Source organism: Bos indicus, chromosome 4 (assembly GCF_029378745.1).
Source record: "Bos indicus isolate NIAB-ARS_2022 breed Sahiwal x Tharparkar chromosome 4, NIAB-ARS_B.indTharparkar_mat_pri_1.0, whole genome shotgun sequence".
NCBI classification, from domain to species: Eukaryota; Metazoa; Chordata; class Mammalia; order Artiodactyla; family Bovidae; genus Bos; species Bos indicus.
This window is the reverse complement of record NC_091763.1, coordinates 69,489,893-69,515,504: the sequence shown is the minus strand read 5'-3', so window position 1 is coordinate 69,515,504 and position 25,612 is coordinate 69,489,893. Positions and strand designations below refer to the sequence as shown.

The window sequence follows — 25,612 nt, the reverse complement described above, 5'->3', positions numbered from 1 at the left end:
TTGCCACAGAAAGGTCACTGAACTCCCTGTGATTCCAAAGAAAAATGCTTTACTGTCCCCTTTACATATTTGAGTTAAGATAAAGCCAACAAACAATTCAGGGCATTTTTTGATATTAGGGGCAAATTCTAATGAGCTGGCATTTGTGACAACAGATTAGCTGCAATATTTTAGCTTCACATTACATTATAGCTAAAAACTGATCAAATATATAAAGATAAAATTGATCATGATTTAACAATTAAAAACATTTATAAGAGTACATTTTTGTTTGAAGAAAGACAATTAATCTCTAATGTAGGTGATTGTGAGAACATGAATCATATATATGTCTTCTTAGCTGAAGTTATTAAAATTTGATATAATTGTTGTAAATAATTTAGTGAAGAATTCATTTTTCTATAGCCCACCTCCTCCTGCTAGATGGTAGAATAAGATGCATGTTAACTATCCCAGTTAGCACATGAATCATTTCACTGACATCTGATTAAGCTCTTTTTACAGAGTGACATTTATTGCTCTTTTTCTCTATATACTTTAAACTAAAACAATTATAAACAACTGGATTTAATATTACATGACCAAATTACAGCAATTCAGCTGTATATTTTCTCTAACATAAAATGAAAATGTTCTGCAAAGTCCAATTTTCAGTTAGTAGACTTCCACCTATGTTGGTATTATAATAATCCCTGCTGAATCACTATTTAAGAACTTTATAAACACCCACATACCATCAATAGTAAGAATGTGAAGTAAATACTTCTAACATATGAGTATTCTGTAATTATTATAACCAACATAGATTACATAATATCTAATTACAAGTTTAAACTCAGTAGAAACATTTTTATATGAATGGACACCTCTAAAAACTCTCTAAAACGTATCTTGTGCCATTAAAAATGAATGCAATCTAATACAATACAGTAAATACTTGTCAAAATGAACTGCTTTATATGCAGATTCTTTAAGAGTTTCAGCAATAATTTTTGTTTATGATCTTTACATCAGAAACAAATAGGTCTGATAATTCTTTGCCTTCATCAAAAATGTTTAGTTTACTATGTAATATGAAAAAAATGTTTCTGTATATGGAAATGTGTGCTTAGGCAATTTTTTTTTAATTATTGAAACTCAAATGTGCTTTCAATATTATTTTTAAAAAATCATTTATGGATGTTATTAGAGATGAGAATAAAACTACCTCATCTACCAAAATATACAAAATGTACATAAATGGCCATTTTTTAAAAAGAGGATAAAGCATCGCTGGATGTTAGAAGGTTATTTATGCCACTGATTGGGATTTCTAAATATTCATTATTAGGAAATGATGGCAATTATAACAGGATTTTCAATACACATTACAGTAATTTTTAACCAGAGATACAAGGCTTTGAATGAAACAGAAAACCTCCACAATTAAGTTTAAATTAATCTCTCTTGAAAGGGAGGGCCACCAAAGAACTAGATAGAATACAATACAGACAGGAGAGGCTCAAGGCTTACACATAATATTTGCTTAGGTGCATTCTCTTCTCAATAAAATTTTTCCATGCTCTAAGAAATGGCTAAAGAAGATTCTCTAAATAAAAATCAATAATTAGTTAAAAGAAAATTAGGATCAAATAGCATGAGACACCCTATCAGCTGTCTAGCAATATGACAAATTCAGCAGCAACCACAAAGAACCAATATAACTTCTGGTGCCAAGGAGCCAGATGGTACTGCTGGAAAAAATTAAGTCTACAGATTGGCAGCTCGACCCTGTGATTATTGCCCAAGGGAGGACAAAGTGGAAGAAGAGCGGGAGGTTCAGTATGATGGGGATAAATCAATTACCACTAACTCACCACATCCTTCCTATCACACCCCAACAACAGATTCTAAATACCAAACCAGTGAACTGTTCAAAAGTTTAGAGAGTCTCAACCTTAGTTGGGAATGATAAACTAATTTATAGTAAAAAGTAAAACATAATCTCAGATTTTCATCATAGACCCTAGAAAAGTACACCAATAACCTTATCCACAGACAACAAACACTAAAGTATTTTAGTTATAGCTTTGTTGTGAAAAATAAGGCTATTTTTTCTATATTTTTATTTTGTGTTACATTCAATTGATGACATTTGTTAAAATTCTGTATGTTTTCCAAAAATAGAATTATGGATAATGGTGACATATGATTGTCTCACGACTAAATAATTGACCTATGTGTTTTGTAAATTATTTATTTTTCATATACACCCAAAAAAAGTACTTCCCACTTTGTGATATCTAAAGAATGCTAAAGAAACAGTAACATCTCAAGACACGTTCAAAGTCAAATCATGACAGGGAAAAGATAATGTACATTGTCAATTTATGTAATTACTCAGTTAAGTCATACTTTCAAAATGTAAGACAGTTATATACTCAGTAATGTCTGGCAAAGCTTATGCTGAGGGAGCTTTTTTGCTTTTTTATTACTATCTTTCCTTGGCCTTTCATCACCTAATATACACATATGCTTTGTATTACTCCAGCCTGAGTAAGTAAAAAAAAATAGACAAGAAAACTAAGAATATTAATACAGTAAAAATAAAAAATTGAGTATTGTTATTTTTAAATCCTAAGAATACACAATTTTATAATATAAATATGTGTTGATTCATTTAATATATGTTAGCAATGGCACAGATAGATGGCCTTTGGATTTAGTCTCAAAACCCAATCTATGACAGATCAATTAGATTTCATTAATAAATAAATTTGATAAAGCTAAAACGCTTTTTAGTTAGTTTGTAAGTATAGAAGCAAGGACTGAATTTACACAGCTTCTAGAAAAGAATTAGTCAAATCACCAACCAGTACACACTAATTTGATCACTGTTCACGGAAACCTTTTCTAATACATTTTCCAGCATACTGCAGGATAGGGAATGAATTGCTAACATGAGTTGCCCAATGCACTATGTGAATCCCTGTTGTGGGCACTGACAGCCACAGTGATAGAAAAATTAATCTCAAAGGACATGACCTACCTAAACTATACCTAATTGACGTTTCCTATCTAACTAAACTTGTGTATATATACTTCCAACAGCTTGTTTGAAATATTGTTATAAAACTTAAAATGGACATCACCATTTCAACTTCTGAGGATACATTCCATTGATATAATTTTGAAATAAACAGCTGTTCAATCTTCATATTTCTGTATTAAATAACAGACTAGCAATGTTTATATAGCCTCAGAGGAATACAGCTAGTTCACAGAAGTGTCTGCACTTACACAGGTCAATGGGTTCCTATACCTTTAAAGATACATAAAAATACAATAAAATGCATTTCAAACTTAGTAAAAAAATGTCAACAGAAAAAATAGTTCATGATGAGAGACATCATATAAAAGCTCAATGAATAGCAAGAGCAAGAAATTTATTGTGAAAATTTTTTAAACTAAAGAAGTTACTAGTAAATAAAATCCAAATATTTTATATGTAATAGCAACACTAACTTTTATTTCATGTATTTTTTATCACCCAAAGGATAATTTTACAAATACCAGTACCAATTCCAGTTGATACAGTTCAAGAAAACAATAGTTCAACTTTAATTGTATTTAATTATGAAATGTAGCTATATAATACAGGTTTATTTTTTTTTTAATATCTAATAAGCTAATTTTAAAAACAGAGAACAACTGTCACAAAAATATTATTTATCCACCTACAAAATAGGATCCAGTAACAGGTATTCTTAAAAGTCACCTCCTAGTACATTTAAAATGTAATTTTAATTATAAAATTTGGTCTTAGTTTTACTTTGTAGTAACCATGTATCTATGTTTTTTGGTCATCAAGTATGCAAATATCAAGCCAAAGAAGGAGCCATTTGGAATGTCAAAAGAATACACAGTTTGACTGCACTGGCAGTCCTTATTTATCTGACAAAATAATCCAGTTAATGGTTCTCAAGGCCAAGGTTTATTTTGATCAAATTCATATGCTACTGTTTCATTACTTTCCTATTGTCTGAAAATAGGAAGCTAAATGCAATTTCACTCAAATGAAAAAGAAATGGATCACTGAAATTTAACATAGGTTGTAACAAGTGACATTAAAGTGCCTGCCACATTTATTTTTAAAAGTTGAATACTAAATTATTAAGACAACCTTAGAGTTATCTACTCATTTTCTAGCTATTGAACAATACAACATGATTAATGAAATATCATCTAACATAATTAAACTATCAAATTTTAATTCAAACATGAGTTAAAATTCCAGAGAATTTCACAATATATACAAATATCAAGTCATTAAGTTGAACTCCTGAAACTACTATGATGTTGTGTGCCAGTTACACCTCAATTAAGAAAACTTCCAGAGAAATTAGAAAAGAAACATGCATCTCAATGTTCATAGCAGCACTATTTAATACAATAGCCAAGACATGGAAGCAAACTAACAGTCCATCAACTGATGAATGGATAAAGATGTGGTGTGTGTGTGTGTGTGTGTGTGTGTGTGTGTGTGTGTATGTATACATATATAATATTCAGTTCAGTTCAGTCAATCAGTTGTGTCTGACTCTTCGCAACCCCATGAATCGCAGCACACCAGGCCTCCCTGTCCATCACCAACTCCCGAAGTTCACTCAAACTCACGTCCATCGAGTTGGTGATGCCATCCAGCCATCTCATCCTCTGTCGTCCCCTTCTCCTCCTGCCCCCAATCCCTCCCAGCATCAGAGTCTTTTCCAATGAGTCAACTCTTCGCATGAGGTGGCCAAAGTACTGGAGTTTCAGCTTTAGCACCATTCCTTCCAAAGAACACTTAGGGCTGATCTCCTTTAGAATGGACTGGTAGGATCTCCTTGCAGTCCAATATTACTCGGCCATAAAAAAATGAAATAATGCCATCTAAAGCAATATAAAGGAACCTAGAGATTATCAAGATTATCATACTATGAAGTAAGTCAGAGAGAAAGACAAATATCATCTGAGATCATTTATATGTGTAATCTAAAAAATAATAAAAATGAACTCATTTACAAAACAGACTCAAAGACAAAGAAAAACTTATGATAACCCAAGGGGAAAGGAAAGGAGGGTTAAATTAGGACTATGGGATTTTCAGATACAAACTACTATTAGGTGTAAAATAAAACAACAAGGTCTTACTGTATAGCACAGGGAACTATATCAGTATCTTATAATAAACTATAATGGAAAAGAAAATTCCCAGAGAAAATATATACTAAAACAAAGTTATTCATCTAATCACTTGGTCATCTTGTGACATTACAGTAGCCATGAGCTAACAATGGGAATCTGAAGCTCCAATACTTTGGCCACCTGATGCGAAGAGCTGATTCATTGGAAAAGACCCTGAAGCTGGAAAGACTGAGGGCAAGAGAATAATGGGGCAACAGAGGATGAGATGGATGGATGTCATCTTTGACTCAATGGACATGAGTGTGAGCAAACTCTAGGAGATAGTGAAGGACAGGGAAGCCTGGTGCTGCAGGCAATGGGGTAGCAAGCATTGGACATGACTGAGGAACTGAACAACAACAACAGTGGGAAAGTCCTATGTTCCAGGTACTTATCCTTACAACAATCTGATGAGATACTACAACTGTCCCTATTTTTATAAACCAAGAAACCAAGGCTTAGAGCAAAAATAATTTTTCTAAAGTCAAAATGTCAAACTAGGATTGATCCCAAATACATGTGATACTATAGTCAGTGCACTTCACTACAATTTTGATCCTTGATACGATGAAGTACAAATTTTATCCTCTTTAAACCCCTTCAAAATTTTGTTTTCTAATACAAGAAAGATATCTCATCTATCTTGAATAATGCTTAACACTGTTTAGGCTGCCAAGGCAAAACATAGTTAATAAATATGGTTCCTTAATTACAAGGAGAAATATAATTAGACAATAAAAATGAAGAGAAAAGATTCAACTTCTCCTCTTTGTGTGGTTTAGGTTTGGCTACCTGAAGGACAACAGAAAAATGTAAATTATGATGATTATGTTACTAAACTAGAAGATAAACCAAAAAAAAAAATAATAATAAAGAGAAAAGAAAAGCCTAAGAACATATCAGGATTCAAATGAATGGCAAAGAAAACTCAAGAAAAATGTATCCTCATATCTATATAATCACATGAAGGAATGAAAGTAATTAATGACTTCTAACATTCTGTAAATTAAGATCGTACGTTTAGAAGCAAAAAGCAACAATTTTTCTGGTTTACCGGGGAGGAAACTTGGGGCAGATGACTATTCTGAGCCTCCTAATCTATCCCTTTCTACAATCTCAGGCAAGTCTTATCTTTCTCGTGACATTCAACATGTTTAGGCAAATAAATCAATGAGTCTCCATATCTCTATCCCATATCTCAAACTCTCTCTTAACATTTCTTTGAATAAATTTCTCAATACTCCTTCAAGTTTAACAGACTTCATCTTTATAGACGGCATTATTATATGGCCTTGAGAAAAGAATGTAAATGTCAGGATTCATCTCAGGTCTAACAATGAAATCCACTGTTGGTTCTTCCCCATACTGCCTCTGAGTACTTTCTCTCCCTTGTCCCTTGCCTCTATCATCAAAGTGACCAACAAGCCTCTAGTTAGGTCTTTCCCAGGCATGTACTCCCCAGAAGGGTATACACTCCTGTCCCTCTTCTCCACTTTCCGCCCCGCCCCTCACAACAAGCCAAATTTTTATTTGTCTTCTGATACATTATTTACAGCTTCCCTGGTGGGTCAGTGGTAAAGAATCCACGTGCCAAGTAGGGGACACTGGTTCTATCCCTGGGTCAGGAAGATCCCCTGGAGAAGGGAATGGCTACTCAATCCAATATGCTTGCCTGAAGAATTCCATAGACAGAGGAACCTGGTGGGCTACAGTCCATGGGGTCACGAAGAGTCAGACACGACTGAATGACACTTTCACTTTCAAAGTACTAATATGGAGAGACTTCCAGGATATATTAAATTTTAAAAGGAAGATACAGCATCTGCTTGCAACGGAGGAGACCTGGGTTTGATCCCTGGATGGGGAAGATCCCCTGGAGAAGGGAAAATGGCTACCCACTCCAGTATTCTTGCCTGGAGAATTCCATGGACAGAGGAGCTGTGTGGGCTACAGTCTGTGGGGCTGCAAATAGTTGGATACAATTGAACAACTAAACAACAACAACAACAATTATCTACTTTCTTTATACATTAATACCTTTGTTAAATATGACAACTGGTGGCTCAAAGAAGCAGTAAGTTGGTCCTCAACTACCCAATTGTCTTTGTATTAGGACAGAACTAGAATTATTTTCGGAGGGAAACTCGAGTAAACTCGAGTCATGAAACCCTCAGCCTACTTTCATGTGTAGGTGTACTGATCTTCTACATAAGTACACAACTCCACAGGGATGGCAAACCTTTTCTGTAAATATTCTGGGCTTTGTGAGATATACAGTCTCTGTTTTAACTGCTTACTGCTGCTACTGAAGCAAAGAATGGCCATAGACAATGAGTAAACAAATGGGTGTCACCGCATTTCAACAAAAAATTATTTATAAAAATAGTAGTTGGCCAGTTTTGGCATATGAGCCATAGATCACCAATCCCTGATCAGGCCTACTGGAATAGCACTCCTTCATTCCTTTACCCCGGGGAGGGCAATGGCACCCCACTCCAGTACTCTTGCCTGGAAAATCCATGGACAGAGGAGCCTGGTGGGCTGCAGTTCATGCGGTCGCTAAGAGTCGGACACGACTGAGCGACTTCACTTTCACTTTTCTCTTTCATGCATTGGAGAAGGAAATGGCAACCCACTCCAGTATTCTTGCCTGGAGAATCCCAGGGACGGTGGAGCCTGGTGGGCTGCCGTCTATGGGGTCACACAGAGTCGGACACGACTGAAGCGACTTAGCATTCCTTTACCCACAGCCACTTTCCTTGACCAGACCAAAGTGATTATTTAGAGAAAGCACATGACCTAAGCCAAGGACTTGTGCTACAACTATAGCGAGATCTCTCCACTGGGGTTGCTAAGCTGGGAGAAAATGTCTAAGTAGCTGCTAGTGGCTGGGAGCCATCTAAAAGGAAGCCAAAGGAAGGAAAGCAGGATACTCTTGCAATTTGAACACTCACCTGAGTCCAGGTGAGTACAAAGCAAGACTCCAACTCTGTCCTCCTTTCTGCTTTTTGCTTAAACTGGTCTCAACTGGGTTTCTTTTCTATACCATGCACTGGAAGAGTCCTAGCTAATACATCCCTTTACCAGGTTGTTTCACAAATCTGAAACGCTATTCCCTCCATGTTGCACATATCAGAAGCCTTCATATTCTCCCAGACCTGGCTCAGATGCCACCTCCACTATCAAGACTGTCTTTATTCCAACCATATTTATCATCCTCTTTCTCCCTGTATATGTCCTGCAGTAGTGATTATACCAATCTTCCTTGAATCAAAATTGTATTTACATCTCTTTCCTCTGCTAATTTGAAAAGCAGTGAACATGTCTTAATAATCCTCCAATCTAACAAAATAAACGGTAAAATCTGTTGAATTAAACTTTTGTTCCATGTAGCACTCTACCTAAAATATATAACATTGTTACCTTCTTTCACTACCTGTATTTTAAAAAATCAATTCTTCATTTCTTAAAAGACACATTTTATTTTACAAAGAAGTCCTACTGTAAGCATATTAGAAGTTTATAGCATACATTTATCCCATGACAAAGGTCAGGATACCAATATCATAACAAGCTCTATTCAATGAAAGAAATACATGTGTATTTCTTTTTCCCTATGGTAAGACATTTTACTATTTTTTGATATTATATATTTTTTTATTAACTTCCTTTGATGTTAAAAAACAAGTGATGGGTATATTCAAAACAGCATGGCTTACAGGTGGTATTAGAAAGTAAGAGGAGCTTTGGGGGACATTTAAATAAAATGACACAAGAGCACTTTTCTGAGAGTCTTTAAATATTACACTATCTTTTTCTGCTTTTTAAGCATGGAAAAGAACTAGACGGCATCCAATCTACATTAACATTTTCTCTAGATAGTCCAAATGAAAAGCTTTGAGGCAGCATCTTTGCTTCATGACAGCCAAACTTGAAGACTGCTCTCAGAACTCTCATATGAAAATATAATTAAATATTTAATTATGACACTGGAGCTTAAAAGTGGATCAAGAAAAGTAAAATTACAATCCCTAAAACTTCCCCATAGTGAAAATAGACCTGATACATAAACTAAAACATGACTGTGATGATGGATGAAGATACAGAGAAAGATATAAGATATAAAGCTTTCAAAAAAGTAACTAAAAATCAGAAGGATAGGAAATAAAGAGACTGAGATGGCTGTAATTCTCTAACTCTAGTTCAATGCTTCTAACCGTGATAAATCATCAGTCTCCCCCGCATCCCAAATGTTACACCACCACAAATTAATACTTAGGTTAAAAAAAATCTACATACATGTAGGTATATACGTATATGGAGAAGGAAATGGCAACCCACTCCAGTATTCTTGCCTGGAGAATCCTGTGGACAAGGGAGCCTGGTGGGCTGCTGTCCATAGGGTCACACAGAGTCGGACACGACTGAAGCGACTTAGCAGCAGCAGATATATATGTATCTTATACATACTATGAATTACTAGAAAAAATAATGATCACATATTTGGATAATGTGGGAATATCAAAATGCTATAAACATTCCCAAGTGCTTAATCTCCATTTCTGTACTTATATTTTGCAGACCAGTAAGAAACATATCACAGACTCAGACCAGTCTGCAGATTACACATTGAATACCACTGCTTAGATATTAAGTAATTCACCTTGCTTCCTTATGTCTTAGTTTCCTTATCTGGCAAGACTACTAAGTTTGGTGACTGACACATTGGGAAAAAAAAAAAAAAAACACAAAACACACACACACACATCCATACAAAGGAGAAGAAACAAATCAACTTTCTTTTTTGAAACCTAAAAATAGTGACCATTTCTCTGTTTCTTCTTTTAAAACTTTTTTTTTTTAACTTTACCATATTGTATTGGTTTTGCCATATACCGAAATGAATCCGCCACAGGTTTACATGTGTTCCCCATTGACAAACAATGTTGTGATAGTTTCAGGGGAAGAGCAAAGGGACTCGGCCATACATACACATGTATCCATTCTTCCCCAAACAATGTTATGTGGCAGCATGGATGACAGGGGAGTGTGGGTGATCATTTTTCTAAGATGATCACCCCAGTAACCCTTAGATCCTACCACAGTAACTATATACTGACAAAATCTAGCCCAAAAAAGTCAGAATATCAACAAAATAATCTACTTGGACTATATGTCCCCTGAAATAATCTTCCATTAAAATAAAACTGATGTGAAAGAAGCATCATGTGATTATTCATTTATATGTATAAGGCAATAAAACTTATTACATTTACATTTTAAAAGGCATAGATGATATTGCTAAATGAGGGGAGTGATACCTAACTACACAAAGCAAGAATTCTTTTTTAAAAGTTATGTTTAAGACTACAGAATTTGAAGTTCACTGAGCTGCAAAAGGCACATGAAGAAAATTACTTTTTGCCATTCGCACAGTTTTTAAAGTATCCACTAAGCAACAATAACATTAAAGGTAGGCTAGGATATATCCCTAAATGCAGAGAACAAGAAAAGGAAAGATATACTCATCTGAATGCAGAGTTCCAAAGAATAGCAAGGAGAGATAAGAAAGCCTTCTTCAGCGATCAGTGCAAAGAAATAGAGGAAAACAACAGACTGGGGAAGACTAGAGATCTCTTCAAGAAAATTAGAGCTACCAAGGGAACATTTCATGCAAAGGTGGGCTCAATAAAGGACAGAAATGGTATGGACCTAACAGAAGCTGAAGATATTAAGAAGAAGTGGCAAGAACACATAGAAGAACTGTACAAAAAAGATCTTCATGACCCAGATAATCATGATAGTATGATCACTCACACTCACTCAGAGCCAGACATCCTGGAATGTGAAGTCAAGTGGGCCTTAGGAAGCATCACTATGAACAATGCTAGTGGAGGTGACGGGATTCCAGCTGAGCTATTTCAAATCCTAAAAGATGATGCTGTGAAAGTGCTGCACTCAGTATGCCAGCAAATTTGGAAAACTCAGCAGTGGCTATAGGACTGGAAAAGGTCAGTTTTCACCCCAATCCCAAAGAAAGGCAAGGCCAAAGAAATATTAAAACTACTGCCCAACTGCACTCATCTCACACACTAGTAAAGTAATGCTCAAAATTCTCCAACCCAGGCTTCAACGGTACGTGAACCAAGAACTTCCAGATGTTCAAACTGGATTGAGAAAGGCCAAAGGAACCAGAGATCAAATGGCCAACATCCACTGGATCATTGAAAAAGCAAGAGAGTTCCAGAAAAACATGTACTTCTGCTTTATTGACTATGCCAAAGCCTTTGACTGTATGGATCACAACAAACTATGGAAAACTCTTAAAGAGATGGGAATACAAGAACTCCTGACCTGCCTCCTGAGAAATCTGCATGCAGGTCAAGAAGCAACAGTTAGAACTGGACATGGAACAACAGACTGGTTCCAAATTGGGAAAGGAGTACATTCAAAGTTGACCAGACAAGAACTAGAAGTAGTGTGACCAAAGTTATTATGGTAACTGGCATGTGTGTGTTAGTAGCTCAGTTGTGTCCAACTCCTTGTGACCCCATGGACTGTGGCCCGCCAGGCTGCTCTGTACATGAAATTCACTAGGCAAGAACACTGGAGTGGATTGCCATTCCCGTCTCCAGGGGATCTACCTGACTCAGGGATCGAACATGGGTCTCCTGCACTGCAGACAGATTCCTTACCATCTGAGCCACCAGGGAATAAAAAATACTAGTAAGTGGCTGCCTATTGGGTTTGGGCAGGGTGGAAAAGGAGACTTCTACCTTTTATTGTATACCCTTCTAATCACTTTTATTTTTAACCAAATGTATGTCTCTTGTAAGTAGAAAAAAACTAGTCCAATTTTTTAAATAGCATGGCATAAAAGGATCAAAGGAGCTGAAGTTGCCATTTCTAAGTTGGATATGACAGTTAAGAGACCTAAAACTTTTTGAGTCTCAGTTTCCACAACAGCAAAATAGAGAAAATGTCTCCCACATGAGGCAGTTCTAAGTCAACTAAAGGAAATAATGTACACGAAGGAATCAGTTCAGCGCCAGACTTCAGTTCAGTTCAGTTGCTCAGTCGTGTCCGACTCTTTGCAACCCCATGGACTGTAGCACTCCAGGCCTCCCTGTCCATTACCACTCCCAGAGTTTACTCAAACTCATGTCCATTGAGTCAGTGATGCCATCCAACCATCTCATCCTCTGTCATCCCCTTCTCCTCCCGTCTTCAATCTTTCCCAGCCAGATTTATTTCTCAATCAATATTAATTAAAGGATCTTCCTGACCCAGAGATCAAACCCAGGTCTTCTGCACTGCAGGCAGATTCTTTACCATCTGAGCCATCAGGGAAGCCCACGACTAACACACAAAGATGGTTTAATTCCTTTTCCTTCCAAAAGATGCTACCCCAATCACCAGCATAGTCACCTCTAATGAATCTGTCTCAGAGGAAGGGAGCTCTCTTTGGAATTCTGTGCCAGGCTAAAACGCCTTCCCCTAAAATCAAGTGGGTCAGTCTATGGTCTTAACCTTTGCTTTTCAATGTTGAAACTATTATTAATTCACACTTTGGGACAGGTTGCAAACAGGAGACACGACTGAAAAGAGGAAGCTGTACATTGCAACTTCCACCAAACAAAGACTGCAGACCAAATTCAAATATATATATATATATATATATATATATATATATACACACATATATATATACACACACACACACACCCCAAGGAAAATAAGTCTGTTATATGCCTAAATCTTTTAAGATACAGTATTCTGCAATAGCCAAAAATATCTTTACCACAGCCGAGTGCTGATATCTAAAGATCTGTGAGTGGGAACTGACCTCCCCTGGGTTAAGCTATTCCTCTATTAACATGCAAACATTCCTGGGGGTAATTTATCAGAGCCTTTTCAATGTACTTAACCGAGAGTTTGATTTGACAGGGAAACAGACTCAGAAATTGGACTACTACCCACAGACAGTAGTGTTGGGAAGGGGCCCTGTACAGTGAGTTCAGGAACTACAGAAGAGTGCAGGAAGTAATGAACATTTTTACCTACTTCTAGAGATTGTTTGCTGCCATGCCTACTACTCATCTCCATGTTCAGCCCAAGTACAATGGCTCACCTTTCTTTCCAGACACAAAGGCCAATGTAATCAATGCAATTAGAAAAGAGCTTCTCAAACTTTCATGGTACCTGGAGCTGTTGTTTAAATGCTGATTCAGATTCAGTAGGTATTGGTGGGGACAGAGATTGAGCGTTTCACACAAGCTCCCAGGTGACACTGTTGCAGTTGGTCTGCAGTCCGTTGTTTGGGTAGGGAGGGGTTAAGAGAAACCCTTTCTTTTCAATGCAATGTCTATTACGCTAACCCTGGCTCTTATCAACACCCTCTGAACCAAGAGCAACAATATTTTAGTAGGAAAAGAGACTAAATACAGTGGTTTTGAGAGTAGAGCCTGGTTATTCGAGTCAGACATGAATTCAAATTTCAGTTCTGCCACTTATGTGACCCTCACTTAATCTATCCCTGAGTTTGCTCCATAGTCAAACCGTGATAATATCTACCTCACAGAGACGCTGTCACGGTTAAAAATAATGTTAACAGCTTATAGAAAAACCCAAACGAACTTTTTGGCCAATCCAATAGCAAAGCATTAAGCTTGCTACCTCCATGAGATGGTCTCTTTGCTTTAATCCATCCAACAATTAACTGCCAGGACAATCTCCCTCAAATATGCACTCATTACATCAGTCTATTGCTTCAGGCCTCTCTTAATTCAGGACTATCAAAGGTGAACTCCTTAATTTGTTACTCGGCTTTTACTGCCCACCATTTGCTTACCTCTAAGACCCCCTCCACTCCTTCCTATTCAACATCACTTCTGGTTATTACCTCCTCAAGGAAATCATCTCTGTGCCACCATTACATTTACCAATTCTGAAATGTGGACACAAGCATTTGGAGATTCAGGGAACTTCTAAATAATCACCTAGTCCAAACTCTTCATTTCACAACTCAGAAAATAAAAAGCCAAAGAGGCTGAGTGACTTCATCTTGACAACAAAATTATTATCAGTGAGTACGAAAACCTGGTTTTTGGACTTATCCTCTGAATGTTCTCCCACTTTCTCTCTAGCAAACTTTAGGAACCATGTAAAGCTCACTTAAAAGAGAAAAAATAAGTCCTCAGTTTACAATTGACTCCACAACCTCTCTAAATAAAGGCATAAAGTTTGTTTTGTTTTATTCAACATGATGCCAAAACATATAACCGATTCAATCAACAAATAAGGGCAGAAAATCAATGAAACCAACTATTTGCCCTGGCATAGACCAGATCAAATAGATATTTTAACACATACTAGTTACCACTTTTGGAATCTGCCTTGTTAGAACTTAAAGATTCTTAAAGAGATGGGAATACCAGACCACCTTACCTGCCTCCTGAGAAATCTGTATGCAGGACAAGAAGCAACAGTTAGAACCGGACATGGAACAGACTGGTTCCAAATTGGGAAAGGAGTATGCCAAGGCTGTATATTGTCACCCTGTTTATTTAACTTACATGCAGAGCACATCATGTGAAATGCCAGGCTGGACAAAGCACAAGCTGGAATCAAGACTGCCGGGAGAAATATCAATAACCTCAGATACGCAGATGACACCACCCTTATGTCAGAAAGCAAAAAAGAACTAAAGAGCCTCTTGATGAAAGTGAAAGAGGAGATTGAAAAAGTTGGCTTAAAGCTCAACATTTGAAAAACTAAGATCATGGCATCAGGTCCCATCACTTCATGGCAAATAGATGGAGAAACAATGGAAATGGTGAGAGACTTGGTTTTTAGGGGTTCCAAAATCACTGCAGATGGTGACTGCAGCCATGAAATTAAAAGATGCTTGCTCCTTGGAAGAAAGTGAAGAAGTGGGGCTTCAATGATAGCTCAGTTGGTAAAGAATCCGCCTGCAATACAGGAGACCCCCAGTTCAATTCCTGGGTCAGGAAGATCCCCTGGAGAAGGGATAGGCTACCCACTCCAGTATTCTTGGGCTTCTCTTGTGGCTTTGCTGGTAAAGAATCTGCCTGCAATGTGAGAGACCTGGGTTTGATCCCTGGGTTGGCAAGATCCCCTAGAGAAAGGAAAGGCTACCCAATGAAGTGGCTCAGTCATGTCCGACTCTTTGCAACCGCATGGTCTGTAGCCTACCATGCTTCTCCATCCATGGGATATTCCAGGCAAGAGTACTGGAGTGGGTTGCCATTTCCTTCTCCAGAGGATCTTCCTGACCCAGGGATGGAACCTGGGTCTCCCGCATTGTAGGCAGATGTTTTACCATCTGAGCCACCAGGGAAGTCCTCCTTGGAAGAAAGAGATGACCAATGTAGCATGTTAAAAAGCAGAGACATTACTTTGCCAACAAAGGCCCATCTAACCAAAGCTATGGTTTTTCTAATAGTCATGTATGGATGTGAGAGTTGGACTATAAAGAAAACTGAGCACTGAAGAATTGATGCTTTTGAACTGTGGTGCTGGAGAAGACTCTTGAGAGTCCCTTGGACTGCAAGGAGATAAAACCAGTCAATCCTAAAGGGAATCAGTCCTGAACATTCTTTGGAAGGACTGACGCTGAAGCTGAAACTCCAATATTTTGGCCACCTGATGCAAAGAACTGACTCATTAGAAAAGAAAGACCCTGATGCTGGGAAAGTTTGAAGGCAGGAGGAGAAGGGGATGACAGAGGATGAGATGGTTGGATGGCATCACCAACTCGATAGACTTCAGTTTGAGCAAGCTTCAGGAGTTGGTGATGGACAGGGAAACCTGGCATGCTGTAGTCCATGGGGGGTCACAAACAGTCAGACATGACTGAGTGACTGAACTGACTACTTGTTAGAACTTACATTGCTAATTGCCTTATTTTAGGTGGCCATCTTCTTCTTCTAACTACATTAGAAGTCTTTTGAAACTAGAACTTTATTTTCTTCATCTTTGAATTCCCCATTGTCCTGCCAAGGTCTCCTATTCCTTTCTTCATGAATTGTGTACATAAACCACTAATATACTGTATTAAAGATGTATAATTTTTTATAATGTTGAGTTTTATTATTTTTGCAATATTTCTTAAATAGCCCACTTCATTATAGTCTTATTTGCCTACTTTGTTTTATAGTGACGTATTTTCTCATTCAATGGCATAAAAATTAAAAAGATGATTCTCAATGGTTCTGTGTTTTTATTTTATTCATATATGTATTTGTATCATAAAAATATTTTACAGCTGTGTATACCTTACATATTCAAATTCCAAAAGATGATGCTGTTATAGTGCTGCACTCAATATGCCAGCAAATTTGGAAAACTCAGCAGTGGCCACAGGACTGGAAAAGGTCAGTTTTCATTCCAATCCCAAAGAAGGGCAGTGCCAAAGAATGTTCAAACTACCATACAATTGCACTCATTTCACGTGCTAGCAAAGTAATGCTCAAAATTCTCCAAGCTAGGCTTCAACAGTGTGTGAACCGAGAACTCCCAGACGTTCAAACTGGATTTAGAAAAGGCAGAGGAACATGTAAAATATCATGTAAGAAACAAGTTGCCAGTCCAGGTTCGATACACGATACTGGATGCTTGGGGCTAGTGCACTGGGACGACCCAGAGGGATGGTATGGGGAGGGAGGAGGGAGGAGGGTTCAGGATGGGGAACACATGTATACCTGTGGTGGATTCATTTTGATATTTGGCAAAACTAATACAATTATGTAAAGTTTAAAAATAAAATAAAATTTAAAAAAGAAAACCAAAAAAAAAAAAATAAAAAAAAAAAAAAAAGAAAGAAAGAAAAGGCAGAGGAACCAGAGATCAAATTGCTAACGCCTTTTAACTTCCCTGGTGGCTCAAACAGTAAAGCGTCTGCCTACAATGCAGGAGACCCAGGTTCAATCCCTGGGTCGGAAAGGTCTCCTGGAGAAGGGATTGGCAATGCGGGCTTCTCTGGTAGCTCAGATGGTAAAGCGTCTGCCTACAATGCGGGAGACTTGGGTTCAATCCCTGGGTCTGGAAGATCTCGTGGAGAAGGAAATGGCAACCCACTCCAGTACTCTTGCCTGGAAAATCCTATGGACAGAGGAGCCTGGTAGGCTACAGTCCATGGGGTCACAAAGAGTCAGACACAACTGAGCAACTTCACTTTCACTTTCTTTCACTTTGGATCACAGAAAAAGCAAGAGAATTTCAGAACATTTACTTCTGTTTAATTGACTACGATAAAGCCTTTGACTGTGTGGATCACAACAAACTGGGGGAAATTCTTAAAGAGCTGGGAATACCAGGCAACCTTACCTGCCTCCTGTGAAACCTGTAGACAGGTCAAGAAGCAACAGTTAGAACCAGACATGGAACAACAGACTGGTTCAAAATTGGGAAAGGAGTATATCAAGGCTGTATGTTGTTAGCCTATTTATTTAAGTTATATGCAGAGTACATCATGTGAAATGCCGGGCAAGCCAGAACCAAGATTGCCGGGAGAAATATCAACAACCTCAGATATGCAGATGACACCACACAACCCTTATAGCAGAAAGTGAAGAGGAACCAAAGAGCCTCTTGATGAAGGTAAAAGAAGAGAGTGAAAAAACTGGCTTAAAACTGAATATTGAAAAAACAAAGATTATGGCAGACGGTTCTCACTTCATGGCAAAAAGATGGGGAAACAATGCAAAGAGTGACAGACTTTATTTTCTTGGGTTCCAGAATCACTGCAGATGGTGACTGCAGCCATGAAAGTAAAAGACACTTGCTCCTTGGCAGAAAAGCTATGACAAACCTAGACAGCATATTAAAAATCAGAGACATCACTTTGCCAACATAGTCAAAGCTATGGTTTTTCCAGTAGCTATATATGGATGTGAGAGTTGGACCATAAAGAAGACTAAGTGCTGAATCATTGATGCTTTTGAACTGTGGTGTTGGAGAAGACTCTTGAGAGTCCCTTGGACAGCAAGGAGATCCAACCAGTCCATCCTAAAGGAAATCAGTCCTGAATATTCATTGGAAGGACTGATGCCGAAGCTGAAGCTCCAATACTTTGCCCACCTGATGCAAAGAGCCAACTCATTGGAAAAGACCCTGATACTGGGAAAGACTGAAGGCAAGAAGAGAAGGGGATGACAGAGGATGAGATAGTTGTATGGCATTACCGACTCAATGGACATGAATTTGAGCAAGCTCCAGGAGACGGTAAAGGACAGGGTAGCCTGGCATGCTACAGTCCATGGGGTCACAAAGAGTCAGACACAACTGAGTGACCGAACAACAATACTTTATATCTCCAAACACACAACATTGAGTGTAAAAGTATGTTTTCTACTTTTTATCATTTCCCCAAACTATAACCCCTCACTTCTACCAAAGTACTTGAAGCTAGACTATACATATTACAGAGGACTAAAATAATCATTGTTCTTATACTACTATAACACAAGCTAGCAAATGGTATATTGAAAGAACCACCAGGGCTTCTCTGGTGGCTCACTGGTAAAGAATCCACCTGACAGCGCAGGAGACATGAGTTTAATTCAGGAAGATCCCGCATGCCAAGGAGCAGCTAAGCCCACTGGCCACAACTACTGAAGCCTTCGTGCCCGAGAGCCCATGCTCCACAACAAGAGAACAGCATGCAAGGAGAAGCCCATGTACCACAACTAGAGAGCAGCAATGAAGACTCAGCACAGCCAGAAACAGATAAATAAATACAAGTGTAAAAAAAAAAAGTAAAAAATAAAAGCACAAGTGCAACAAGAAGTTATGTATACAAAGAAATGTCTAAGTTGCAAATTAATCTAAATTCTCAGAATTTAGATTAAATTACATAGTATGATTTTTATTATCAAAAACCACATGACACTGTAGTTGGAAAACATTTACCCTAAATGGCCAGTTACTGAAAGAAACTTGTTGGACTTCGTTGGTGGTCCAGTGGTTAAAACTGCACTCCCACTGAAGGGGGTATGGATTCCATCCCTGGTTGGGCAGAAGCCCACAGGCTTCTTGGCCATAGAAAAGAACCTTGCTTTTCCTGGTTTTAAACATTACCTACATTCTATTGGAACACAGAGAAAAACAACACATCTATTGCTTGGCTTTTATAAGACCTGACTAGTGCTACACCTACACTTTAGATAAAAAAAAATCTTCCTCAAAAGATGGTGTATAATGTGTAAAAACTGACACACTAAATCTAGATTGTGCACATGGAGTGTACACATCTAAGCTGGCTGTAGATGCATTATGAGAGTTCATTATTTATAGGCATCATAGAGATAATCAAAGCAATCCTTTGGAATAAATGATTTATATGCTTTATAAATTCAAATTTTCATATACTAATTTTTCTTTAAGAAAAACTATACCAAAAAATGAGAAAACATATTCTACTATTATAAATGATGATCAAAACAGCATAGCCTTTTTTCTTAATCCCAAACTTTTGAAACAGTTGCATACCTAAACAAGTATTTTTTCATACAAACCTATGTTCTTATAATGTCCACAGTTTTTAGTAACCTCTATTACTTGGGAATTTTTAGTTAAGAAAATACCAGGACAATGAATGACTATTTTCTATCTTAAGCTTCATTTTGTCTCTTTCTATATGCCCGCCCTAGAGGTTCCAGATTCTATCCACAAAGTGATTATGGTCTAGGACTGAATCAGATTTGTAACAAATGTCCACTGGGATTCTTCGACCTAACATCGATGGGCTAGCCAATACACGTCTTCTAGCTCACTGAATCCTTTCACTCCACCTTAGGGACTTTCCACGCTACACAGTTAGAAGCTTTCTTTCACAAATAATGGAAATGAATGAAAAATGGTTTCAGAATAGAAAAACAGAAACCCAAGTCATTATATGGTATCTAAAAGCTACCCTGCATCTACTATTTTACTGCCTAAACAAACACTTTAACATGTATGATAAGGGATATTCTAAGGTCTTAAGTTTCATTATCTCTAATTTTATAAGATTACTGACATGCATCATTTCTATTAACACTTCAATATACCCAGCCATATGATAGCATTAAACTAACAGTGACCTACAAAAGCCTAGAAATCATTATGATTTAAGTTTTTCAGAAAAAATAACAGCATAAAGTCAATAAAATGAAATTTCTAATAAACATAATTTTTATGTTACCAAATCAAAATGAAACTAACAGCAGCCATGAAATCATTTATGAAATGTATTTCCCTCAAAAAATAAAAAGTGTTTCTAAAGAGAGAGAAGAAAAATTACAAAGTACAATATTTTTAAGCTACAAGCTTTACGAAAATCTGTCACCATTTATGTTACAATTCTGCTCATCAATAAGGTACTTTTTTTTCAAAGAACCATTCGAAAATCAATTATATCAACTCTTTTGTATAGAGAAGCAGCACACCTTTCAGGCAACTAGTATTAATGAGTAGACATGACTATAGAATCTCCATTTGTTTCTCTGACAAAGCTGTGGCTACTCTAGTCGCTCATTGAAATTCCATTAATCTAGTGTACCAAGGTCCAATGCGAAAATCAAAACTCCATCTAACCCTTTATCAGTTCACAATAACCTACAAGTGAACTCTGCCTGTTAGCATGCAGCAAGTTATGATTTTGCTATCAATCAGGCAGTTGGCCAATAAAAAAAAAAAAGGCAGGCTGGAAACAGTGTGTCTGGCAGGGTTTGAAGACTTTGTTTTTGTTTTCTGTTTTCATTCCCTTTCAATTTCTATAGGGCGTCTGGACCTTGTGAGAATATGCATTATTCTCCTTGGCTGTGATTTAATTGCTACCAGCAATCAAGTCGAAGCATCACTGAAGTGTGCTTGAATTTCATTAGAAGATATAACTTATGCTACTTTCCTACAGTACCTAATAAACCATAAAGAAACCAAAACACATATGGCTTGAGGGAATAACTGGAAAATTAGGTAGCCATTTGGGAACTGACTGAACTTTTGAACCAGAGGAACAGAGAAAAAGAAATATTAAAGGAAAAGACAGACTTAGAATGCACAGAGATGTGCAGGTTTGACCTTTTCAGTACCTTGAAAATTACATTAGCATTATGAAAAATACATATCATGTTTGGAGTTTATAATCCATCAAAGTTGAGATACTTTGTTTAGTGCCTACCATAAGGTAAAAGTCAAAAGGACAAAACAACAATCTGATTTGACAAAAGGCCTTTTGGTGACCCATGCTAATTTAGTTACACTTATTGTTAAATGTATTATCATTTTATAATTAATATATCATTAGACTAAGGTCACACAATGAAGGAAAATTTATTCAGCAAAGGAAAGAGAACACATATAAAATCTAAGTTGCAGGGAGAAAAAACTAATATGATTAGATAATATTTTAGAGTGGAAATTAAAAGTTCAAGTAGTAGTTTTAAAATTAACTTATAACATTCTTAGGAGAAAATATAAAATTATCAAAACTAGGACTGTTTATATACCAAAAATGAATAATACTAGAAGTTAAAATTTCAATCTAGGAATTGCTTATATAAACACTGATGAAAATGCAATATTTAACAAGCTAAAATTTAAATGTTACACATAAACATAATTTATTAAACAATATTCAAATATTGACAATGCTTTAACAGTAAATCTTCTTGTGCTATTAATATATTTCCTGTATATCTGGTTATGAAAACAAACATATGATAAATTATTTACCCATTAAAAAAATAATCATGTAAATGCACTATACAATAGCAATTCACTTTTCCTAACAAATCACTGGCTCTCACAGATATTTAATTGTTGGATTTCTAAGGTTGTTATTTTTTCAAGAAGGTACATAATACTCTCTTGTACATCAAAATATTTATGCTATTTTGAGAAAGCCTGAGCATATATAGTCTATGAATATATTTGTATGTGTGTATATATATATATTTTCATAAGATAAATATTCTTCATATATGTATACATACAAACAAACTCATTTCTGTATACTTACATTTTACAGACAAGCAAAACAAACCATTGTAATGTGTCTGAAAAATAGTTCAACTCAAACAATAATTCATTGTTTTGCCTGAAAATATTACTTCATCAATGATAAAACATTTTCTAATAGAAATGCTTTTGAAGATACGTTAGAAAGGGTAATGCTCTGTTTCATATACTAAGTGTAACTGAAGAGAAATATGCATTTAAAAAAAATAGAACCTATAAGAGAAATTCTTTCCTTTTAAAAACAGATATTAAATGTTTGCCAAAATGTAAAATTTGACACAAAATGGATATGATTATTGTTGCTACACATTGTACAAAGTTCTGAATATAAAAAAAAGATTGTGTTGTTCTGAATCAGTGGTTAGAATGTTTATCACTTATGCATGTACTTGACTTATCCCTGTTCTGCAATAGACATAATTTTATACCTCATAAAAGCAATTTATGTTTCCAAAGGGAATAATCTGGATAACATAAAATGTGGAGTGCTCTGTTGCAGGAAGCATATTTTCATTCAGCAATTGTATTTAGAGATGGAACTGCACAGTTTGATCATCATATAGTGGCAGAAGGCATTATTCATTTCTATGTCTATGTGAAACTTTGAGTGCCACAAATTAATATGCATGGGTAATTTATCAATATGCATTCTTAATTTGTAACTATATATCACCCTCATAGGTCTCTATAGTTCAGATACACTCGACTGGGTGGCACAACAAAGTACATGCTATGGTAAAAACAAGTTTCATAACTTTGGAAGTTTTTAAAAATTACTAAGAGATAAAGAATCAATTGTATTACCATTTCAATTAATACAAAATACTGTAATATTACTGTATAATATGGGATATTTTTAGATGATAATTAGAAAAATGAAAATGTATATAAAAGAAGCATTCGATGAAAACTTGTCTCAATGAGAGAAGGCAATGTAGGAATAATTAATTTAATATTTTATGAACTCATTTTGTATGAAGTTTTCAGGAAAAAAGAGATCAAAAATCTTTTTCATTATTTATAAAATAAATAATACAACAAGCCATTAAGCAGCCCAATAAAATTAAGCAAGAATCTGATAATATTAAATTAACCAACAAGTATACTAATAATATTTATATGATGATATGATACAAGTACTCTCCTCAAAATTCAAGTAAAGAAAATTTTCTAGAAGAAGGAACTACATACTTAGGAAAACCACTAGAGAGAGCTCTTCTGTTCCTTAAAAGGTCCTGGTAAAGGTAAGTTAACCGCAGCGTCTGTGTTTATCTGCTTTCTGACAAGATCACCACCTTTACATATTGCATTGTTCTGTGTTAGAAGTGTCAAGAGGTATAGTCTATGGGAAAATGTAACATACCATCAGAGGGAGCTTCATCATCTTTATCATATCTTTCTGAGGCTAATGAAATAGTGTCTGGAGGCCCAGCAAAAGGGTCATCGTATTCTTCTCCATCTTCTGCATCACCTATGAAACAATGAGAGATAAAAGAATGGATGCACATTATAACTGAACCACTCTGCTGTATACCTGAAACTGACATAACATTGTAAATCAACTATACCCGAATATAAAATAAAAAGTAAATTTAAAATTACTATTTAAAAAACAAACAGAAAAGAATCAGGGAAAAGTCTTTTATAATTTAGCCATCTTTAAAGAGTGTTACTTTGTCAAAGAGGTAAATGGTACTATTAAATTCAGTCACTTTCATGGAAGAACAAAGAAAACTTTTTGAACTAGATAAAAACAGATCCTATTTTAATGTATATCTGTTGTAATTTAGATAAAAGTAATAGTTTTTGAAAGTCAGTATACAACTGCTTCTTTCTGTTACAAAAGGGTACAAGTTACAAAATTATTATGGTCTCTACAAAAATGAATATCAAATACTAGAAGCAGGTTAAAACATGGTGTGTATCCAAAACAAACAAAACCAAAATAACAATAACAGCAACCAAAAAAAGCATGGCAAGCACAAGAAAAAATAATTCAGTTAATTCCACTTACCTACTCAATAACTGGAAAAATGATGATGAGAAATTGATAAATCAAAACCATATGAACATTTTACATTTTCAGTAAAAATCACACAATTACATTTGAACAGATTAAAGATACTCACTTGCATTTTTAAGAGCAGGAATCTTTTACAGAAAAACTGCTTTAAAATCCATATAAACCTTTAAATTCAGACCAGGTGATTTACAAACTAGACACTTTCAATTTTTCATTCAGTGATATGCTATTTTTTTATATTCTAGCTAGGTTTCTAGATGATTTCCAAACCTTAGGCTGATTGGGTGAAGTCATTTAATCTCCACAATAAAATCTTGTGGTGTGGGTTTTTCCATATACTCATTTAGAATAATTTTTTAAAAGAGTGATTCAAACATTTACTATATACTAGCCATACCTAACCACTCATTCTTCATCCATATTCAACAAGAAAGAAAAAGGTATGCTTAATACCATATCAATGATTTGTTAACAATTCAAGCTACTTGTTAGAAATTCAAGAGAAAACCAGCCACCTCAGGTATTACCTAAAAACCATAGTGAAAAATCTCCATAGGAACCCTCAACTGCCTACAGTACCACTTTTTAGATCACAGTTGCTGGGCAGATCCAGATTAAAGCTACTGGGCTCTCCAAAATGATGTCTGTATTCTCCGACATTCTTCTGATGGGTTGCACCCTACTTTCACCATATTTTGGTAGAGAAAATAGCCTCTTTCAAGACAATACTTTCAAAATAATAAAAATAAATATTCGTATCTATTTTCTTAAAAGTCTGACATTTAATCAACATTTATCATCCCTACCCTGAAAGTAAAGATAAGGACATCTCCCACCAAGACAATAAGAGCAGACTATAGAGATGACTACCTTATTGTCCTTAATGATTACACCATTACGTGCACCATACATGGTGATGCTTCTTCCCCAATTAAAATTCCAAGAAACATATACAAACACTGCTCCTTCTTCAGATCTTAATTTCTTTCTTTCAAGATGATCAAAGTACTTCTCAGAACACTCAGTGATCCTTTATAATATATTTCTCTTATGGAATGAAGAGTGGTCTGATTTAAAATATGAGGTAAGACAGAACCTCATAAAATTCTAGTAAAAATATATTTGAACGTGAAATGATAGCTCATGGAATACACAGTGGTAAAGATCACAAAATTCTCAACTGTTCAAGATTGTTAGCATATCCTTCTATTCCTAACAAAGTAAGAATTTTTATGTTATAAATTTTCTAAGGTATTTCATATCATAAACTATAAATCTTGCTGTGAAAAAAGTATTAGGACATTTCAACCACATCACCATAACTTAGCAGTTAGCACATTACACTATTAAGAATATATAAAT

At 35.9% G+C, this 25,612-nt stretch overlaps 1 protein-coding gene across 2 annotated transcripts in view; it reads right to left on the bottom strand.

The window, feature by feature from the left end:
- SKAP2 (src kinase associated phosphoprotein 2) overlaps nucleotides 1–25,612 on the bottom strand; it is a 171,630-nt gene that overhangs the window by 130,322 nt on the left and 15,696 nt on the right. For both annotated transcript variants that reach the window (XM_019958861.2, XM_019958860.2), the window contains exon 4: nucleotides 23,591–23,698. In XM_019958861.2, the coding sequence (XP_019814420.2) occupies nucleotides 23,591–23,698 (108 nt within the window). The remainder of the gene's footprint in view (nucleotides 1–23,590; nucleotides 23,699–25,612) is intronic.